Here is a 23,429-nt window from a genome sequence, read left to right as displayed (position 1 = left end):
GGAGCATGACACATGCCATCACCATCTTTGCAACCTTCTCATGGCGGTACAGGAGTGCCCCGCCAGACCTGCTGAGGCAGCGGAAACGACCCTTCAGTAGGCCGAATGCCTGTTCAATGACTACACGGGTACGTGAGTGGGCATGGTTGTAGTCCTCCTCATGCTGGTCCCGTGGGTTCCGGACTGGTGTGAGGAGCCATCTCTTCAGTGGATATCCAGCATCACCTGTATGTGGACGATAAACGTATGATGTGGAATGCCATTGCTACGTACGCACACCCCCCCCGCCCCCTTCCTGCCAGGTCATTGCCGAATCACATACCCCACATCATCATGCATGAAATGAGACTCACTGAGTAGCCAGGATCTGTTCCCTGCGTGTCGCTCCATGTAGCGTGGTATTGTTGAGTTCCTCAAGACCATAGAATCATGGGTTGATCCAGGGAATCTGGCACAACAATGTGTAATGATCCTGTTGGAGTCACATACCATTTGTACATTCAGGGAATGAAATTGTTTTCGGTTGCGGTACTGGGCCTCCATGGCATGTGGGACGACCAATTCCACATGGGTGCAGTCGATGGCACCAATGCAACCCGGTATGCCGCCAAGTGCATGGAATCCCACTTTTGTGTTGGTAATTTCCTGCTCCGAGCGTGGTAGAGAGATGTAGTCGTCTGCGTGCTGCAGGAGGGCATCGAGCACTTGCAATAGTGTCCGTGAGAACAGTGGCTGTGATATGCCATGCAACTGTCCGACTGTGTGCTGGTAGGTGCCTGTGGCCAGGAAGTGGAGTACAGACACCACCTTCAGTAGGGGTGGGATGGCGGTTGGGCTATCTATCATGCTGACAAGGTCAGCCTGTGTCATGTCCACAATGGCGGTTATGGTGTCCCGGTCCAGACGGTAGAGGGTGTGGATCTGCTCATCAGTGAGGTTGAACGGATGTGCTCGGAGGCGTGGGATTGCGGGCTGCCTGCGTGGTGGTAGTGGCTTTGCTGGCGGCCCTTGCTGGCCCTGCCTTGGCCTCCTCCTCCTCCTGCGTCTCCTCTGTGCGGCCGGTTGTAGTTGGTGTTCGTCTTCTTCTTGGAGTTGGAGTACTTGCAGTGCTATCAGGTCCCCCAGGGCCAACATCGCGAGTCCTGCCGGTAGCATTTCGGTGTGGTTGTGGGAGGAGACTGGCTGTGCAATTTATGTGTTTCCAGGCTGAATGGCCTCCACCTGTTGTGATTCATTCCACCTGTGCAAACTGCTCTCCCCTTTGGCCGAGCACATCCCGCGCACAACGCTGCAATTCGTGGAATGGCATCTTGCTATTGCAATCTTGTATTTGTACCCGATGGCCGTGTAACATTGGTTGATATGTTCATTCTGTTGTGGTCCCATTGTTTCACATACTATCTGTGCAGTCGCGAACAGAGTTGTGAAGGGTCAGTGGAACGTAGTACTCGAGTAACGGTGGGCCCTCATTCATCACTGTACCGAGTTGCAACGACGGGCGGGGCGTCCCATTCGTGGGTGAAGGCAGTTGCCATTTTCACACACAGCCGCACTCGATGGATTAATTAGTGTTTTCAAACGGCCACAGATGCCTCTTCGACGTGATGTTGCAAATGAGGAATTCGAAGGGCGGCGCTTTCGGTATTCAGCTAGCGGCGAGGAGATGCCCACAGGTCTGACTGCAAATATAACGTTCTATTGTTCAATGTCCTTGGGACAGGGGCCATGGCGAGAATGCTATGATTGATATGAATAGTATGGGATGCGCAATTGCGTAGTGGACGATAAGGCAGGACGTTCCCAAATACATGTTACTTCACTAGACTGGAATTACGTGCTGGGGCACTGTGGATTTTGCAGGCTGCATAACGCACAGACTCAATGGATATTTCTAATGTTATGTGAGTAAATATTCAGGCGTTTTCATTACGGGATGAGGGAATGATGAATGGATGCATGGGCAGGTGATTTGATACAGTGTTTGCCATGTACAGGGCTTCTTGGGATCTGTCCGCCCCCCCTGCGCTATGTGATGCAGGGCTGCCATAGTGGGACCATCGTCTATCTGGCCTTGTTGAGCCCTCCCTGTCTCGACGCGCCTTCAGACACTTGTGTCCATGCACGTTACCAATCCCATCTGAAGGATTCTGTTTTCACAGGCGCATGCACAGGTACACTCGTTTGTGATGGTGTTTTCACCTCGGTATAGATAGTTATGATTCGCAAGTGGTTTTGGGGTGGTGATGATCCTTTGGAGTGGGCTTGCATGCATATGGCTGTGGATCTAGTGTGATCATTGAAGTGAGTTGTTCGAATGTAGTTCTGATGGCCATTCTATTCTGTTTCTTTTCTTTTGGTTGACAGGTATCTCCTCCCCTTTTGCCACTGCCATCTGTATGCCACTCCTGCAGATGGATTTTACTCCCGACACCTGCTGCTTCGTGTTAATCAGTGGAGCAGCATTACGATCTTATGGGACGATCGCCAATGGGCCACATGCCCTTACGCAGTACTGGTGGCTCGGAGCAACATTTCGGCCTTTCAGCTGGACTAGTGCCTCCCCATTGGGACGGCCCTGCGGTTCTGTGCGCTTCCATGTTGCCTTTTCGTACGTGTATGTGGCTCTGTGTACCATGAGGGAACAGGGCGTCACACGAGTAGTGGCTGGTCATTTCTTGCGGATGCAGCCCACAATGGTGAAATGTGTTTTGGAGTTCATGGCCTGATGGCTGTATGGGCTTGGTGATATTGATGTGCATTAAAATTCTATTCTGATATGGGCCGTGTAGCGTTCTTCTTTGCAAGTGATGTGGCATATTCCTATTTGGGGAGCGATGTATTGTGAGGGGATCTGCATTGGGTTCCAGCTTCGGAGTTTTGTTGCGTGGTCCTGTACTGGGCGCGTTTGCCTACGAAGCCCGTGAGGTCAGGGATGGGGGCTGCCAATATGACAGTTTGAATGTTGTCATGCTCAGGGGCGGGGGATTGGGTTTTGTGTGACAGATGCCGGTCAGCCAGGTGGACTGGTGGAATGTTGTGATTTTCTGAATATTGCTGGTCACAGGTGCCTGTGTTTGCGTGCGTTTCTTGGTGGGGGACTGTGGTCATGTCCATTGGGATGGCTTCTGTATTCGTGCCATCTGTGCCCTGCAGCTCCCATTGGCCCCTCTTGAGGTTCATTTGTTCGTTGGCATGCATGGGTGACTTGTGCATTTCACTGGTTGCATTGTGGCTTCGTTGCACCTACGGGGAGTTGTACTTTGTGGGCAGGGATCGGTGCACGGGCAGTCAGTGGGGCCGTTTACGGTTGATTCGCGATGCCGTACTTCTCACCATGGCGGAATGGTGCATTCCGCCATGCTTGATGGCGTTAGGTACATGTCCGCTGGGGTCGGAATTGGCGTACCGTTGCGCCATGGTGGTGTTTACGGTTTGGCATGGTGCGCGCGCGCGTGCTTGGTGCAGTTAGCGTTGGCGTTCACTACGGTGTCGCTAATGGCATCGTACTTTGCGGTGACGGGTCATAGTCGCACCGAGCGCTATTCGATGGCGGTATTGCATTTCCGCCATCGTTTTCCGAATTCCGCCAGGGTCGTAATGAGGGCCTATGTGTTTCTGTGAAGTGTAAGTTCAGATTGCTGATGTTCAAAGTTTTCACAAAGTCAGACCAGTCTTTATCATCTCCTTTCCATAGGATAAAAAGATCATCAATAAATCTTAGCCAAAGAACCACCTGGTCGGTATATTTGCTGTTAATTTCAGTCCATACTATTGTTTTTTCCCACCAACCCATTGTCAAGTTTGCGTAGGATGGAGCAAAACTAGTTCCCATGGCCGTACCCCTCAGCTGATTATAGAATTTATTATTAAATAGAAAGACATTGTTGGTTAAACATAAGTCTATCATTTCCATAATCATCTGGCCATGTGAAAGGTAATTCAATGATCTGCTGTCCAAGAAATGTTTGCACGCAACTTTTCCATCGCAGTGTCTGATTGATGTTTATAATGACACTACCTCGAGTGTTGCAAACATATAGTCCTCTTCCCATGTGATTCCATTGATTTTACTAAGGAAATCCTTTGTGTCTCGTATATATGACGGTAGGGTGAATACCAAGGGCAGGAGGGTCTGATCAATATACTTGGACATATTTTCCAAAGCTGCGCCATTTAGTGTGACAATGGGTCTACCAGGTGGATGTGAAGGATTTTTGTGCACCTTTGGCAGGAAGTAAATAGTTGGTATTGTGGGGTATTTGTTAAATAGGAAATTGCAATCATCATCGGTAAGGATATCTAGGTCCAGCCATTTATCAAGTAAACCCTTTGCTTTCATTTTGATTTGTTCAGAAGGATTAATGGCCAATTCTTTGTAGCAACTGGAATCTTGTAGTTGTCGATAAGCTTCCTTGATATAGTCGTCTTTGTTCTGAATTACTATATTGGTTCCTTTATCGGAGGCTTTGCTTACGACATCCTTTATATTCTGTAATTCATGTAGGATCTGTTTTTCCTTAAGTGACAGATTTGATTTTCCATGTTTCTTCGACCTAGCTTTTTTAAGGTCAGGAATTACCAAATCCTGAAATGCCTCTAAGTGCCCCCCCGGTTGAAACATAGGGTTAACTTTAGATTTAGGAGGGGGGCGCTGCTGAGCGCCGAACAAGATGGCCGCCTGAAGCGTGAGCTCCGTGGCAGGCAGATACCTGGATCCTGATTTTTGGCATATACGGTATTAATTTGGTACCTGTCAACTACGACTCGAGAGGCACCGGCCCGGGGACCGACCGGCCCAATTCCCGAAGAAAATCGGCGCCGGGAACCCTGAAATCGGGAAGGGGCGAGACTCCCCCCACGGACTACGCGCGCCAACCCTGCTGCGCAGCCGACCCTGGCCTGGCCCTCGAGGCCGCCGAGTGTGGCCTGGTGACGGGCCACTTGTATTTTGCGGACACCCGTCCACTGGTGCTGAAGTCTTCTGTGCGCAGACCTGCACGCGCATAGCACCTCACCACGAGCCTACGAATCGGACGGCCACCACCCGCAGCACGAAGGAAGCGCTCGGACACGGCGGGAACCCCTCTGCGACACTTCGGCTCTGAAGACCCTACCCGTGGAGGTGAGGGACACGATCGGCACTCTCCTCCCTCCCACGGGGCCGCCTCGCATCCATCATGACTAAAGGGACGAGCAAAAAACAAAGTTCCATCAACATGTTCGCGAAGGCACCGGTCGCCCCCCCTGAGGAGGCCGCCGAGCAGGCGCCCGCCACTACCTCTTCTACTGCGGCCCCGGAGCCCCAGGACATGATGGACTTTATCCGAGAGGGGTTCACCGCGATTCACTCGAAGCTCGACGACATGAATGGTAACATCTCCTCTATCAAGGCCCACATGGAGAGAACCGATGGCCGGGTCCGTGAGGTGGAGGCCAGGATGGGATCCGCCGAAGATGGCCTGGGGGCGCTACGATCTGAGGTTGTGGCCCTATCCACCCGCGTACTTGAGGTCGAAAGGAAAAATGAGGATTTAGAATCGCGCTCGAGGCGCAACAACCTCCGTATCATTGGGGTCCCGGAAGGCGGCATCGGAGAACCGATGGAAGACTTTGTGGAACGCACCTTAATATCCCTGCTGGACTCTCCGAAGCTATCCCCGCAGTTTGCGGTGGAACGGGCGCACCGGGCCCTCGCGCCAAAACCCAAACCAGGCGCACCCCCGCGGCCCATTATAGCCCGCGTCCTTAACTTCCGAGACCGGGACGCCATCCTGAAGGCCGCAAGACTCAAGGGCGAACTTTCACTCGACGGAGCACGGATACACCTATACCCGGATTACTCGGTGGCGGTCCAGCGTGAACGCAAGTCTTTCCTGGCAGTGAAAAAGAGACTCAGGGACCGCGGAGCCAAATACTCCATGCTATATCCAGCCAAACTACGAGTGGAACATAACAATCAAGTATCGTTCTTCACGATCCCAGAGGAGGCCTCCAGATTCATCGATGACACCTTCCCAGGCTGACCCCTCTCCCCGATATCTCTTTCTACAACCGTGCAGACAACCGCTGGAGGGGAGTCGACACTGGCTCTCTCCTGTGGACCCGAAAACACGACGTCCAACTACGCTTCAATGATTTGAGTAACCTGCATAACTGTGCCAAGGTAAACTGTGCCGTGTATAGCCGTACAAGTAATGTCCGTAACATCACTGAAGGCACTGTGCTTTGACTTGATCTGCCGTAGGCCCGGAGCGGCGCCATCGTTCTGGCCCACAGCCGCCCAGGCGATGATGCCACTGTTTTTGTCTTGGGTTAGGGAGTTCGGGGTCATCATTCCTCATGTTCGGGGAGGGATGTGGGTGGGGGAGGAGGGTGTTGGGGTTACTGTTTTGGAAAAGTTTAGCTTTGGCAGGGTGCACAAGGAACGGGACAATACAATGCAAGTGGGACGACGGGACTGCAGTATCGGCCCTCTGGACGCTATCCCGCTGTGATGTGTGCTATGCCTCCCCCTGCGGAGGTAAATCTGACGTTTATCAGTTGGAATGTACGGGGTCTAGGCAATTTTAAGAAAATGAGGCAGATACAGCTACACGTGGAGCGCCATGGGTCCAAAATCCTGTTTCTACAAGAGACACATGCTCGATCCGAACAATGCATGAGATTTGCTAAAACCTGGGGGCCCCATAGATATTACACCGACTTCTCCACTCAAAGTCGAGGAGTCATGACTATCGTCCATAAAAGCCTTAAATTTACACTCATCTCCTCACGGATGGATCCTCAGGGCAGATATGTGCTTCTCCACGCAATGCTCCAAAATAGGGAGGTGATCCTACTTAACATCTACGGCCCCAATACCGATGACCCGGAGTTTTTCACACACATCATAACTCTCCTTGAGAGCTTCCCTTTGGTCCCTATTCTATGGGGGGGGGACTTTAACACTATCTTTGATATCGACCTGGACAGATCAGGGTCCAGGCCCCGCCAACTCACTAGGGCAGCCTATACGGCATTATCATCCCTCCCCCGTATTTCAGCCGTCGATGCCTGGCGCCTGTTTTACCCTGATTCCCGTGTTTACTCCTTCTACTCATCAGTCCATGACTCCTATTCTCGAATAGACAGGTGGGTTATATCCGATGCATTGATTAAAAATGTGACACAACTAACGATTCTCCCTAGAACCCTATCCGATCACTCCCCGGTGACCATCACCATGGATTGGGGACCGAGCGGGGACCGGGTTAAAAGGTGGAGGATGAAACCTCACTCCCTGCTAGACCCTGTATTTAGATCGGAGCTTGAGGCAGCCATTGTGGAGTATTTCGAAATAAATGAGGGCTCGGTTTCCTCCCAGGCCACACTGTGGGAGGCCTTTAAGGCCTACATAAGGGGCGTAGCAATATCTAAAGAGAGTGGCATACTTAAAACAATCCGAAAGGACATTGGGGCCAGCGAGAGCAGACTGGCTTCCCTGGAGTCCCAGTGCTCCAGGTCCTCGACGCCTGCGACCCTCGCGGCCCTGGGGGAGGAGCTGGATGTGTTCCGATCCCTGGCGGAGCGAGAGCAGAAGTTCCTTGATAGTCCCGGACTGGCGAGGAGATATGGGGAGGGTGGGCGCCCGGGCCGCTGCCTCGCTCGTCTCGTCCGACACAAATTCGGTTCCCCACATATACCTGGTATTATTAGATCAGATGGCACCCTGGCTACCGCATCACAGGACATCAACGCGGAGTTCTTTGCTTTCTATAAAGCTCTATATGCCAACGCTGACGAGGCTGCGGGGGCGGAGGTGGACTCCTATCTCTCGGCTCTCCCCTTGTCGGTTCTCTCTCCCGGGACCGCTGATGCCCTAGATAGCCCACTTACCACCGAGGAGTTTGCAGATGCCATTGACTCCTTGTCCTCCGGGAAGGCTCCGGGAACTGACGGTCTCCCAGTCGAATTTTATAAGTGTTATAAGGCCCTCTTACTCCCCCATCTGCAGGCTCTGTGGGAGGAATCGGTGGAGGCAGGCATGCTCCCCCCATCGCTCCGGGAAGCCTCTATCACAATACTACTCAAACCCGGTAAACCCGCTACTCAGTGCAGCTCCTATCGCCCACTCTCTCTTATAAACTGCGACACCAAAATCTTCGCCAAGATGTTGGCGACCAGGCTGGCCCCCTGCATGCCTTCCATTATTCACCCAGATCAGGCGGGGTTCATACCGGGCCGATCTACCGCCATGAACATCAGACGGCTCTTTAACATAATCGGCGGAATCAGCCCTGACATCCAAGCGGTCGCCGCGACCCTCGATATGCAGAAGGCGTTCGACTCTGTTTCTTGGAACTACCTTTGGCGTGTCTTCGAACAGTGTAAATTTGGGCCAGTGTTTTGCTCCTGGGTTAAGTTGCTCTATTCGGGACCGGTGGCCAGTGTCCGCACCGAGGATAGATGCTCCCCGCTCTTCAACATTGCCAGGGGGACGAGGCAGGGCTGCCCGTTCTCCCCTCTAATATTCGCACTAGCGATAGAGCCGTTCGCCGACATGCTGCGTCAGGTCCACTCACACAGGGGGCTCCGCGCGGCCGGGCTAGCCGACATTGTATCACTCTATGCTGACGACGCGCTCCTTTTTGTGCGGTCCCCCTCCGTTAATTTACCCCCGATTCTGAGGGATGTGGTGTATTTCGGGTATATCTCAGGCCTCAAGGTCAACTGTTCTAAGTCTATGCTCTTTCCACTCACGGAACATACCTCCCCCCCTCCCGACACAATGGGCTTCATGTGGGCACAGGAGAAATTCACATATCTGGGTATTGAAATAACTCGCCTACCCGTGACTATCCTGGAGGAGAACTATCAACACTACTTGACGCGGCTGTCGACGAAGTTTCAGACATGGAGTAAACTACCGATGTCCTTGGCGGGCAGAATCGGTTTGCTAAAAATGATAGTTCTTCCCCAACTATTGTATAGATTCATCAATGTTCCCCTGTGGCCGGGAGAGGGCTTTTTCCAGACACTAACACGCAGCACCAATTCCTTTCTGTGGCACTCGGGCGCGGTCAGGCTCAAGCTCGGGACCCTCTCTGCCCCGATGCCTGATGGTGGGTTTGGGGCGCCAGATTTCCTTAAGTACTGGTTGGTCTCCCAAATCCAACATTCATCCCACTGGTTCAACACAACTGATCCCCCCCCGCATGTCAGGCTCGAGAAACGCTCGTTCGGTGACCGTGATATTCGCTCCCTGGTGATAAAGCCCATTCCCCGCACACATGATACAATAGACCCCGTGGCCTGTACCTCTTTGGCGCTGTTGAAAATGTGGAAACTTCTGGACACCCCTCACCCATTTCACGGCAATCTCCCACTGTGGAACTTTCTCCCCGGGATCCCGCAAGTACCACCGCTGACTGCGCGCAGGTGGGCTGAGGCAGGTTACGAGCTGCTGCGAGATGTATTCGTACAGGGTAATTTCGTGGAATGGCCCGAACTACCATTGCCCCTCAGGGGAGACCCGAGCGCATGGCTTCAATACTCGGCCCTGCGTAACACCCTTAAGAAGGTCTACCCCATGTTCCCCGCAGTGCCACCAGACGATCCTGCGATCGAGGAGTTGACCTCCCCCACGCCCACTAGAGGGAAAATATCCAGACTGTATACAATGCTACAATCCAGGACCGCACCGAAATTTACTGGGCTGCGGTGTGCGTGGGAAGGGGATCTCGGGGTGGAGATGACGGATGAGCTCTGGTCCCACATGTGCGCCCAAATACAACGGGTATCTTTCAACCACCGGTTCAAATTGATCCAATTAAAGGTGCTCCACAGATTTCATTACACTCCAAGCAGATTACACCGAATGTTCAAAGACCATTCCCCACGTTGCCCTAGGTGTGGTCAAGATGAGGCTGACTACATACACATGACATGGAGCTGCCCCCACCTCTCCCACTATTGGGAGAATGTATTTTCCACAGTGTCAGACATGCTAGACTCCCACATGGACCCCTCCCCGGTGAAAGCCCTATTCCACGACTTTCCGGAGTTGCCCCGAAACTCCAGGAAACTAGCTGGACTCTGCATGCTCCTCGCAGTGCGGGCCGTTCTGCTTCGCTGGCTCCGCCCTGCTCCCCCCACGCATGCACAATGGCTCAACGCTCTGACATGGGCCTCGGATATTGAGGAGACATGGCGTGGCCTACAACCAGCCTGCTCGAGACCTGGAAATGTCTGGACCCAGTTCCGCTCCTATATGTCAGAATTGCAGGCGACCCCTGATACGATGCAGCCAATCTTGTCCCCCTCCCATACAGATACCTCACCCTGATGTAAGGGCCACTTCACTTTGATTTATGTTATGTTCATGCCTTTTTTTATTTCTCTGATAGACAATGTTATGGTTTGGAAGATCTGACTGTATTCCTGCAATGTCCCCACTGTACCTACTATGTATGCATATCCTATGTTGCCTGTCTGTGCTCTGCTGCCAAGCTTTTCAATAAAAAAAGTTTTAAATTAAACTTTAGATTTAGATTTCAGATTGCTACTAATTGACCAATCTGTGTCGATGTCGAGCATTTCCAATGTTACTTCGGTTTCATTTTCATTGGTCTGTGCCATTAATTCCAATTGTGCCAAATCTAGTAACCCTTCCAGATCTTCAATGGGTACTGTTGTTTTGCCAGATTTTTCTTTCGGTGGATTCATGATGAAAAATTTCTTTAAGTCTTATCTTCCGCATATATTTGTAAAAGTCCACTCTCGCTTCAGCATAATCATAGCTGGCCGTTGGACAGAAGTTAAATCCATGTTTAAGTACTTTAATTTGTTCCTCGGACAATTGATGTCTGTACAAATTAATGATGCTGTTATCTGTGTTTGTATCGCTCATTCTGTGATCTTCTTGCCAGAGCGAGTTCTTGTGTTCCCATCCGACTCTGAGCTGCTTACTCCTTTGCCCCCTCTGGGTTTTCCTTTGCCTCCACGTCCTTGTGCTTTTCCCTTGCCTCTTCCTGAAGCCTTTTTGGTGTGGTTGCGTCCATCTAGTCCCAACATTCTCATTTCATCTAAAAAATTAGTTTTTTTGGGCTGGTTATCACTCTCGCTTGCAGTGGAATCTACATCAGAGCTAGAGGCTGCATCGCTTGTGGTTGGGGGTGATGTTCCGGATTTCTTTTGTGTATTTTGACTTGATATATTTTTTCTGAAATGGTCGAATCGGCGGGCGAAGGTGTAGACTCGCCCCCTTTCATAGTCTTCTTTATCACGAAGAAATTTCCTTTGTTTATGCAATTTTATATCCTCTTTGTATATTTTGAGACTCTCTTCTATATTGGCTCTGATTTTGTTTCCTTCTTCAGTTGGTATTATTTTGGAAAGTGATCTATTTATTTCCTCTATCTTTGCCAGTATCTTCTGCCTGTCGATCTGTGCATATTTAATTAAGATATTGAGAAATTGTCTTGAACACGAGTTCTTCAAATCCCCCCATTCCTTAAGCATGTTGGGGTCCTGTTCTTCAAACAATGGTGAAATCAATATTCTTAAGCCTCGTGGAATTCTCCCGACATCCACGTAGTTTTTCAGTGAGTGTTCCTCCCACCACTTGCTGATTTCTTTTTTCTGATTTTTTTCAAGTTCTTTTAGCAAGTTGAATTAATTTTTTTCTTTTGGCCCAAGATTAGGTTGTGTAGCGCTCCTATTAATTACATTGACTGGTTGTGTTTCGCTAAACAGAGATTGTGCTTGCTCTCGGCGAGCGTTCTCCTCATCAGATTGTGATGCCATGTTGCACAAGTAAGGCTAAACAAATGGTTTATTTGGAGAGAGAGGGTTGGGTGGTTCTTATCTCAAATTGAGGAGTTCGGTGTTGAGTTCCAGTCAGCCCAGTCAGTGCGGGCCTGTTTACCCTGTTTTCCAGAGAGGAGCTGCAGCAACGGTTGAAAGACACTGCACCTTTAATTTCCAACTTTCTCTACATAAACGAACTTGCGGTGCGTAGTGCAGCGCGTAGTCCGTGCTGAGTTCCAGTCAGCCCAGTCCGCCTCTAGCCGCCGCTGAAGACGCCATGGAACTAAGTCCAAACGTTCCCAATGACCGTGAAGCGTCACCAACGGGAGTCGGCCTCCACACGCGAAACTGTCTACTACAGCTGCGGCGGCTGCAAACCAAAACATCTTGCAAAACAAAGGTAAGCGCTGTGTGTATATCGGCCGGCTCCCCCCCGTGTAGCACTAAGCTCTGGGAGATGGGAACAACGCTTGACTGTTTGCCCAAAGCAGGGAGCATTCCCGTGAGTACTCCTGCTGTAGCAAAACAGTCCCCTGCTGAGCAAATCTGTATTCCTACCGTCACTAACACTTTGACTCAAAGCGCTATAAGTACATCAGAAGAATCGATGATGAGGCCAAGTTTGGACATTGAAAGTGAAAATGAAAATCATTTGAATCATTTGATCCACTTGAATCACATGAAGGGAACAAACGGAATAGATGCAGTAATAGCTAAAGCACTAGCTCCTGTTCAGCTATGTACAGAATCATTGATTCTGACTACTTTACCTGAACAAAATGATGACTCGTCGAGGCAAGGCAAAGCAAAACTCAAGGCGGAAGTGTACCAATGCTGGATAAGCAAGTAACAAATTCGGAAAGAAACACTCCTCCTCCAGCTACGGTATACCGCGATGCCTCAGAGACAACCTCCTCTTTTGATATAACGGACACAGAGATTCTAGCGATAAGGTCATCTGCTGAGGAAGTGCCCCTTCCCATTATTCCCTAATGAAAGTCTTGTCCAACAACAGAGCCAGCTTTGCACAGCAGATGAACCAGCAATAAACTGCAAAACACCAGAGAGATGGAAAGCAGCAGAAGCTGCCCCCACCGCGTAAGTGGTGATCAAAAATAAAATGCATTCACAACAGGACGCACAAATCAATCAGGATGAGAAAGATGGCCCTAACAGCAAGAAAAATAAAGGAATAAAAATGAACAGGCAGAACCTGTAAACACTCCGATACAAAGGACCAAAATCGAGTGTGGTGGTAAATGCGTGACAAATTTTGATGTGGCGGCACGTGAAGCACGCCTTAACGAAAGGTTAAAGGCAGACTTTATCCAAATGAGAGAGCGTCTAAACGAAAGTTTTACCAAGAAAAAAGATCAGAAGTTCACACTCAGATGAAATGTGAGCACTTTGACAAAAGAATTCACACACAGAAACAGTAAAGCAGCTCTATTACAAAATCCGTCGACAACATTGCGCCCTATTAACCTTGACATCTCAGACGGCGGTCAAGAAATAAGTGGCAGTAACCTTGTAATGACCTTGGATCAGGAGGATGAAGAACCAGGGTCAGGAAAAAAATTGCAAATGCAATGTCCCAACGAGGCTCAGCAATCAGTAATTCACCACCTTGAAGACACGACGACTTCCAAAGGGAATATTTCCATAGCCGCAGGCATACAGATCCACAATAATGTTTTAGCTGCCACATCTATCTCGATGATGCCGTTTATGAAATTATATGAATCATTAAACGATGCATTGCGAGACCAGAACTCTGTTCTAGGAACTTTAAATAATAAAGTCTCTGCAATGGAGAAATTGAATGAACATCTAATTTCCCGACTCGACCTGGAAGCAGCAACTTCAAGACAATGGCACTCGCGGCTCAACAAAATAACGAAGTGGGAGGCCCATGAAAAATTTGATCTAACGGAAGCCATTGTCGAATGTACAAAGTGGATCAGACACAATGTGGAGGTACAGCCTTTAAGCTGCTATGAGGGAACCAGCTGTAGTTGTCAGCAACATTGTAATAACTCAGGTCTTTTCACCCATCCAAGCAATTCTATGACACAACCCACAAGGGATGCGTCCTGAAAAGAAGCAATGGCGCTAAAAGTGGAGCCTAAAGACCTGGAGTGTGATAAAATAACAACTATAACCAAAAATGAAGGCCCAAAGTCGAAGATCCAAAAAAAAATTGCTCTATGGGCTGAAGATGCATTAATATCTGACAGCAGACAAAGAGGCTTCACCAAAGGCATTGGAGTGGAATTAAATCTAGTGCTATTAAACATGGCCAAATTGAATGCTTTAAAAACAGAAGAAGAGACTGTTTATGGCATTTGTCGATTTAAAACAAGCATTCGACAGTATTAACCGCCAACTCCTCTGGAACAAATTGAAAACTGGAGCTGTCCTAAGCAACTTTTGGCTCCACTAATGGCACTTTATGCAAATACCAGCATTCGTGTACGTTTAAACATGGAAGGGGATTTAACAGAAGAAATACAAACCACAAAGGGCGTGAAACAAGGCTGTCCCCTAGCTGCTCTACTATTCAAATTGTTTATAGCCGACCTGCCAGTGGCCTTAAGGCAAACAAGGTGTTTCCCTCCAAAAATAAACGGAAACCAGATAAGCCATGTAGTATATGCTGATGATGTAGTATTATTAGACAGCACGGAAATCGGACTTCAAAGATTGTTGTTTTCTCTGCAAGCATATCTATCGGCAAATCAGATGACTATAAATGTTAAGAAATCGCAAGTCATTGCATTGGGTCCAAAAACAAATGCCAAGACCAAAAAATGTACGTGGAAAATAAATAACGAAGTCCTGTGTAAAGCAGATGCAATCCGTTATTTAGGAGTTGTGTTCAATATCTCGATAAGAGGGTGGAGCTGGACAAATGAAGTAGCTTCGCGAATGGAAATTTTAGCTCTACAAGGAGCAAAACTACACGCTACATACGGGAAGTTTTCATTACAGCCAATAATCACTTTCTACTCCCAAAAAGTGGTCCCAATAGTATGTTTTGGCAGTGAAACAAGCTGGAATATTGATGCAAAATTTTGGACCCAATTGGAAGGCAAATTTTGGCGCAAAGTGCTTAAATTACCACAGTGTGCCTCAATGGTAGGAATTTGTCACGAGTTGGGACTCAATTCTTTACACTCTGTAGTGCTGTGGAAGTCAGTAAGTTTGCTCTGTAAAATGAGGAAAACACCCGGAGCAAAGCCTTATTTGATTCTAAACAACAAAAGCCTAGATCCATCAGCGTATTTGCTAAACAGCTGGGAAGAGAAACTGTTGTCAATTCTAGCAGCGGCAGATATAAACATGTCACTGGTAATGAATACTCCACAATTAGCGAAAGTTAAGTTTAATCAATGGAACTGGATCATCAACACCAACACAAGAGAATCATTGTCGACAGCCATTGATTTGGGTATGTCTTCGCGAAAAGTAGGAGACTTACCTAAGCATCTCACCAGATTTCCATCACAATACCATAGAAACCAATTCCTAAGACTGCGACTTAATCTTTACCACACTCGTGAGATTTTGATGAAAAGGAAAGATCCGGTGACGAGTGCAATCTGTCGCTACTGTCTGATAGAGACTGAATCACTGAAACATTTGATAACTGAATGCTCAAATATTGCCAACCAGCGTTCATTGCACTTAGCCCGTTTTGCGCCAAATAATGGAAACATGGCCGAATGGTGGAGCTATGTAATATCGGGGACAGATACCAACTTAACATGCTCAATCATTAATTTCGTTGACACGATCCTGCCATGTCAAATGAGGTTGAGTGAAATTAGTACGTGAAGCATCAAACTCAAATTCAAATATGAGGAGCAGGTGAAGAGAAACGAATAGAGGGTTTGAGAATTCAGAATGATAAGACGATGTCGATATTGATGACTGGAAAGGACAAACAGCGGCAGAGAATCCAACAGAGGAAGATGGAGTGTTACTTTACCTTCTATTGGAAACGTTTATTCTCACTCCTACTCTCTTTGTCTCCACGCCTGCGTCCATGTCTCTCTCTTCTTTCCTTTCCTTTCCTTGGTTCTGCCCTTTCTCTTCCTTTCTCTGTCCCGTTTACTCTTCTCTGTCTTTGCTCCTCTTCAGGAAAATGGAACACAATGATGAAAACTCGTGACAAAAAAGTTTTGTTTACTTTTTCAAACTAAAGTCAATAAAAAAAAATTTAAAAATGGAGGAAAAAACACTCTGGTTTTCAACCAGTTAGCAGTGCTAGCGCCAATGTTCGAAGGTTATTTTTGCATGAAGTCATGCAACAAAACTGCTGAAGACACGGATACGGGCGAAAGCCTTACAGACAATCTTGCACGGAAGCCACAGACAGCACTTACCGGTATTTTGAAGATTCCTGTTCACCCTCCGATGAGCATGGGCTCCTCTCCAATTCCGGCGGATGCCCGCAGCGTCTGCCTGATTGCTGTTGGTTCCGTTGATCAATCGTCCGTGTCCGGAGCATATCAGCGAGGAGCCCAGCAGTAACTTAGCGCTCCGCTCGCATCAGATTTCTAGTAGGTGCAGTTCCAGCGCCCGTTACCTTGGCGCGAAGATATTTAAACAAAGGGGACAACAGCCGGTCCTCTGGCGCCCCAAAGGGGATCTGCACTCCAAATGATCTGCACGTCTGTGCTGCGCTGAAGCTTCAAGAACCAGTTCTACATGTGATGGCAGCACCTGGATATGTCAGGCTGTACCTTACATATTATGATTATACCTGGTATGCGAGGCTATATATTGTACACAATGGCAGTATCCACTTAACAGAGGGTATCATTTATTTATTGCTATACAAATGATCAATTGGTAACTCAGGCTCTTCGTAGTATCACCGTGGGATGTGGAGATGTATTTACTATATAACGACTCTACCGGTCATGCGCGTCTGAAACTGGCGTAAGATGTCACTAACTGGGCATAGTTGGCTGTGATAGCATTTAATGGCAGTTCCCCAGGCCTGGTGTGGTACTGCGGAGTGCGCTGTCATAGCATGCCCTCATCTATGGCATAGCAGTGCAGCACCCTAGCTAAAAGTATTTTTCTGGTTTATCAATTATCTGATATTTTATTAATCTTACTTGGGTTCTTTTTATTATAGTTGTGAGTGATATCACATGCTACCATAAAATCAATGGGAATGACCATGTGGCATTACTTCCTGTGAGGTCATCATTATCCACTTTTGTGACATCACTTCCGGTGGGGTTATCAGACATAACATTTCTTCTGCTACTCCAGGTATTTTGCTGATTTAAATTCTACTCTTTGTGCTTCTGGTCACCCCATTCACCTTACCTTAGATTTTTTTTCCCAGAAGGATTTGGGAAGGAGTGCTACAGGGAGATGTGTCTTTACCACTCGAGGAGATGGGGTTCGTTGCAGCATTTCTGTCCCTGTAGAAAATATAAATCAAGCAGACACAAAAGAACTGAAGCTGGTGAAAAGACTACTACTTTGTTAGAATTCACTTTTACAACGTGTCCACCATTTCCACCAGTTCCCCCACAGCCAGTAGTTCTATGCTATTTCCTTGGCTTTCCCGCATAGCCTGCCATGTTACTCCCTTACACTTTTCAAGCCATAATGTTTTTACACCATTCCCTACATCTTCTCATCCCGTATGCTACATTCACTATACCTTCCATGCAGCAAACACTTCTACATAATTCGCTACATCTCCTACCTCGAGCCAGGACTCCTAACAGCAATGCTACCTGTTATATCCTGCTTCCCCATCCCCCGGCCCATCTGGGTAGATCCACCCTGTGTGGCTGTGATGTCATGGAATGCACAGCACATGCTGATGTTGTAGACTGGAACGTTATGCCTTGAGTTTGCTCCCACCCAAGGACAGTTAGCGAGAGCTTGTAAGAGACATGAGGACTGGGTGATGGGATCCAGTGGGCTCTCCCTGTAATACTTAATATCTTGTCTACAACATCCTGTACATGTTGTTCCTGATGTAACCTGGGTGCATGCAACTTAATAAAGAGACTCAAGGATTTACTACAAAGATGACTACTGAACCTGCTTTGTAACACTACCCCTTACCAATAAACAATACACCCCCTACATCACTCCCTATTCCTGACCAGTAGCCAGCCCTTCTACACCATTCCCTACAGCTCACAGCCATTGATCGGTCACCATTTACTACGACTCGTCCGCAGATAGCATTACTACACCATTCCCTAAAGCCAGCAAGCAGGCACCACTCAATACTGCTCCCTGAACCAGTGGTAGGTTGCTTACCTGGCTCCATCACACTGGGTGCCGAGAACTCCAGCATAGGCGCTTTTTTGAAGATGAAATCTCGCTTGCATTGGTCATCATCACCAGCATAAATGATCATGTCCACAATCTCACACATCCAGGTTGTGCCTGCAAAGGACACAAGGACAAGTTAAATCAAATCAACTATGGAGGCAATTTGCAGGGCTTGCGCTGCTCCCCGGTTCTGAGAATTGTGTTGCTGGTCTGCAACGTTTCACACATTTTCAGAGAGCCATTGTTAAAATCTGTATTACACATCTAATCCAGATCATCAAAACGGTCTGGGATTTTACAACTAAGCAGACAATATGCACATTTCTCTCAGGTTTTATCTTCCCAATAACCTTGTATCCTATGAGCTATTGCTTTGTTGTGTCTTGCTTTGCCCAACCCTGCTCTCACCATGGACTGTTTTTAACTATCTCTTCCTTTCTCTTCTACTTGTTTCTTCATTCCCTCTGCTCAAAACCATTCCAACTCTCTTAGCATCCCCATCATCTCTTTTCCTCAAAGTCTTCCCTCTTCTTGCTCACCTACTCCCTCTATTTGCAAAACCTCCAACCCCATCTTTCATCACACTTCCTCTTTTCACATCTACCTTCAGCGCTGCTCTACTTCGCAGAGTCAACATCACTATGCTTCTACATCTCACTCTCTTAATATTGCTCTTTGGAATGCACATTCTGTCTGTGACAAGACTTCCTTTACCTCTGACCTCATTCTTTCCCCCATCTCCCTCTCTTGACCTCATTACCCTTACAGAAACCTGGATTTCTCCCCCAGACTCTAACCCTTGCTGACCTACACGATCTTGCCTACACCTTCCCCCACTCTCCCCGCCCAACTGGCAGGGGTGGTGGTGTGGGGCTGTTCTCATCTTCCAAACTTCATATCTCTCCTACTCCTGTAATTTCTCCCTTTTTCAAATACACTATCTCCACAATAACCGCCCCTATCGGCCACCTGGTCCTGCTGGTCAATTTATTAACCACCTCTCCTAACTAATTGGATCCCTTCCTCCCCATCAGGATACCTTCCTCCCCCTTTTAATTCACTGCATCCTCCATGTTGTGCTGTTAGTGCTTTTTGGCAAATTCGAATCTAGGTGTGCTTTTTAATTCACTGCATCCTCCATGTTGTGCTGTTAGTGCTTTTTAGCAAATTCGAATCTAGGTGTGCTTTTTATTCTGTGCACCGTTTGCCTTCCTTTGCAAACCTCTTCCTTTGTGCCTGTCTAGCTGCTAGGCCACTTGGTGAATTCCTGTGCACTGTGTACCCCCTGTGTATCTCTCTCTCTCTCTCGCCCCTTCTGTCCCCATGGCACTCTACATCTCTCCCATCTATACTAACAGCTATTTTATTGTATCACTTATCCTTCCTCCCTCACAAAGTCTGGAAGAAAAAAGCTGAAGAAAGCTCTCCTGGACTCCAATCCTGGCCTACCTATCACTGACACTTCCGTCAATGCCACTTCCAGACAGACTATTACAGACATCCTCTTCACTGTTCCCTCTCCTGGCCTATGGACCCCCCATCTGGTCTACACTCTTTCTCCTTTTTCCTCCTCACCCATTAATGGTGGCACCAGGTAGGAAGTACTCCTTGTTACTTCTCATCCTATAGGTGAATCATTAATGTCCATCACAATGGCACTACCATGGCCCAAGGTTCTCAACCTACTCTTTTCCTACTTAACTGGTGCCTGCCCTCTCTCACTTCTCCTGCAACCATGCTTCCTCTCCCCTCACTTCTCCACCACCGATGGGAGTAGCACGCCCCTGTACACCCCCCTCTGAAAACCTTAAAAGTAGCAACCAGCTCCACATAGCTACTCTGAATGCCCTCTCTGCTGTCAAACACACCTCTGACATCTGTCTCCTTCTTGAAGACTTTGGCCTGGATGTCCTTGCTCTTACTGAGACGTGGTTCAATACCAGCTCTGTCTCTGCTCTTCACACCCTCCTTCTTGGGGGCTACAAAATCCTCTCCAAACCCAAACCCAACAGGCCTGGAGGTGGAGTGGCCCTGATCTACCCTGAGTGTGTTGCCTCTTCCATCTTTCCTACTCAATCCTGCTCCTCTTTTGAATGCCTTGTCTGTAGGCTTGGGGTCACGCCTACTCTTTCCCACCCTCACCACTATCTATAGACACCCCTGTCCCCATCTCCCTCTTCCTCTCTGAATGGGCTGACCTCGCTGCATCCCTTTCAACCTCTTCTTCCAAACTCCTCCTCCTTGTTGACTTCAACATCCACTCTCTTGAATCCTCCACCTCTCAGTTCCGGGTCCTCTGTTACTCCTTCTCTTTCACTTTTCTTCCTTCCGGCTCGACTCACTCTGCCGGCCACTCTCTTGATGCCCTCATCTCTGGAGACATCCCAATTTCTAATCTAGTCAACACCCCCCTCTCCTGGTCTGACCACTCTTTCCTTTGTTCCCACCTGGGGCTCATTTGTCATCTATCTGGGCCACCCCCTGCACTGCCAGCCTCCTCAGTCTTCATTCGACCAATGAAGCAAGTGTCAGTTGCTGCTTTGCCTCCACCTTGACATCCCGTCTCACTCATGACTCTTCCTCCGACTCTGTTCTTGCCAACCTGCACCTTGCCATCTCGAATACCCTTGACAACCTTGCCCCTGCCATGAGGATCCGCCTAATACCTGCCATCAAGAACAACAGCTGGTATGACTCCGATCTCGCATCAATGAATCACAAATGCAGAGTTGCTGAACGGAAGTGGCAGACTTTGGGCTTATCCTCTGACAAACTGGCCTGCCACCTGCTTCAAATGCAATATCGCTTCTCGATCTGCTCCAAGAAACGGGCCCACACTCAAGCCCGTATCTATGGAGCCACTAACAACACAGCTGAACTTTAACAAATCTGCAAGGAACTCGCCAATCCACTTGCAGTCTGCACCTCTCTCTTTCCTTCCCAGGCTCTCTGCACTGCCTTGGCCTCTCACTTCACATCCAAAACGCAGGACATCCTCGCTCTCCTCCACCCCATCTCCTCTCCCACGCCTGCTCCTTTGCCTCCCTTAGCTGCCCTCCTCCCAACTCCCCCGCGTTATAAATGCCACATCATATCATACTACCGTGTTGCTGGGTAAACTCTTGGAAAACCTGGTCCTTCCGCAACTGACCTTCCACACTGATCTGGTTGGTTACCTTCATGACCATCAATCTTGATTCTGGGCTTCCAGAGGCATGAAAACTGCTCTCCTGAACACCTCTAAACCATGCTTGAAAATCTCGACTCCAACTCTCCTGCTGTTCTCATTCTCCTCAATCACCCCTCTGCCTTTGACCCGGTCAACCATTCCATTGTCATAAAATGACTATGTGACACCCTCAGCATTACTGACCGGGCACTGGATTGGCGGACCTCCTTCCTTCCCAACCGCCCTTCCAAGCTGCAACTGGGCCCTTTCTCCTCCTCCACCACCCTCTCAACATGTGGTGTCCCCAGGGCTATGTCCTTTTGCCATGACTTCAATATCTATCTTGACACACAACTTTCCTTCAAACTTCCCTCTACTTTCCCCTCTTTCTCCTCTCTCATCCCTGACAGTCTGTCCGTCATTCAGGCATGGTGTGCAGCAAATGATCTCTGTTTCCATGCCAGTAAGACAGAGATCCTCCTCATTGGGACACATGTGCCCTCTTTTCCCGCTACCCTCTGGCCACCCTCTTTGGACCCTCTACCCCCACCATCTTGTTAGGCCAAAGGTCTCAGGGTCATCTTCGGCTCCGCTCTCTTATTCACATCTCACATCATGGACCTTACCAAGAAGTCCCACTTCCAGCCCCACCCCCTCAGAAGCATTCTTCCTTTCTCACCTTCCCCCAGAAGCTCAATGTCTCCAGAGCTCTGGTCTTCTCCAGGCTGGACTACTACAACAGCCTCTTTCTCAATCTCCCTCTTATCTCCCTTCGCCCCCTCAGCTAGTCCAGAACAGGGCTGCAAGACTTGTCATTGGCTTCAAGCCCAGGGACCGCATCTCTCCAGCCCTAAAAACTCTCAACTGGCTCCCGGTGGTTGCAAGATCCGCAAGGTCTTCTAGGGCCTGGGAACACTCCATCTCCAATTTTCCCTCCCTAAATACGCCCCTGCTAGAGCCCTGCACTCTTCCAATTCCAACTCGTTGACTGTCAAACTCTTCTCCAAGCAGAGAGTGGGGAGGCAAGTCTCCCTCCTCGGCTGGTGCCTCCCTTTGAAACAGCCTCCGTGCCCCTCTTAGACTTGAGCCGGACCTCCTTAAATTCTGGAAACTGTTAACAACTCTTCATTTCTCTACCTCTTTCCCTTCCCTGCTAATCAACCCATTGCTGCTGTGACTGGTGGCCGGATCCTCATGAATCTTACAGGATCCCAGGCCCTTCCTCCCAGTCAATAACAGCACCCCCCCACCACTGCACTGCCCTGCGGGCCCCCGCATGCTGGCACCACATCCCACCTTGAGAGTCGCCTGTAAGAGCACTTAGCCGGAGGTTCTCCTCCTAGGCTCCCCTTAATACTTCCCTCCCGCAGCACTTGTCCACTCCTCTGTTCCCCGCTCCATACCCTTCCCCTGCACTTTTCCTCAATGTACATGCACGGCTGAATGCCACAAGGCCTACTAGGACCACGACTGTATATTACTGTTTTGCCATTTTTTTTTTATTTTTGCTGTTCCCTTCCCTTTTAGCCTTGTGGCGGTTTCAAACACAATTATGCTGCATAAAGCGCCTTACAAATGCTGAATAAAATAAAAATAAATAAATCGCCTATTCATCACTGGTGACTAATATCACATCCCTCTCCACCAGTGGAGGTTGCTAATTTAGGGCGGGGTGGGTGGCCGCCACCCCACTATCCCGCCCCAGGGAGTGCAGAGATGTATGCATTCTTATAATTTACATTTAAAGATTTTCTGTGCGTGGCGCAGCAGCATTCCTGGATGCAACTTTATTAAATAAATACATAATTATCACGTTGCACGACTGCGTGGGCATAGCCAAACAGGCAGAGGGTTGCATCCCATTTTATGCGGTTTTGATGCATACAATACACTTAACGGAGCTCAGGCTTGTGCAATTAGCGTAATCCATTATTAGGACTCAGTAGGAGGAGTCTGGCGGGTCGCTAGAGCTGTGGCTCCGCTGGCATTAATTTTGCACAAACAGCACAGCACTACACTGACAGGATCTTCTTGTCCGCATAGCAACAAAATTGGGAATTTTATTTGCTGCTTTTCAGCCAATGACATTTGTTATGTGACTATATGGGTGGGGTGAGGTGGGCACACACGCCTTCGCGTAACTTGATGCAAAGCC

General features: G+C 48.7%; 1 protein-coding gene and 1 long non-coding RNA gene across 6 annotated transcripts in view; one reads left to right on the top strand and one right to left on the bottom strand.

Moving 5' to 3' along the window:
* The window catches only part of LOC138581031 (sulfotransferase 1B1-like), a 537,627-nt gene that overhangs the window by 122,475 nt on the left and 391,723 nt on the right, over positions 1-23,429 (bottom strand). For all 4 annotated transcript variants that reach the window (XM_069652055.1, XM_069652053.1, XM_069652052.1 and 1 more), the window contains exons 3-4: positions 18,091-18,219; positions 17,134-17,231 (exon numbers count right to left, since the gene is read on the bottom strand). In XM_069652055.1, the coding sequence (XP_069508156.1) occupies positions 17,134-17,231; positions 18,091-18,219 (227 nt within the window). The remainder of the gene's footprint in view (positions 1-17,133; positions 17,232-18,090; positions 18,220-23,429) is intronic.
* Positions 1-23,429, top strand: part of LOC138581033 (uncharacterized) — a 470,134-nt gene that overhangs the window by 271,984 nt on the left and 174,721 nt on the right. The window lies entirely within an intron of this gene.

This window comes from Ambystoma mexicanum, chromosome 3p (assembly GCF_040938575.1).
Source record: "Ambystoma mexicanum isolate Mex_15411 chromosome 3p, UKY_AmexF1_1, whole genome shotgun sequence".
NCBI lineage: Eukaryota > Metazoa > Chordata > Amphibia > Caudata > Ambystomatidae > Ambystoma > Ambystoma mexicanum.
Note: the sequence above shows the minus strand (reverse complement) of the source record. Positions and strands in the feature narration are given on the sequence as shown.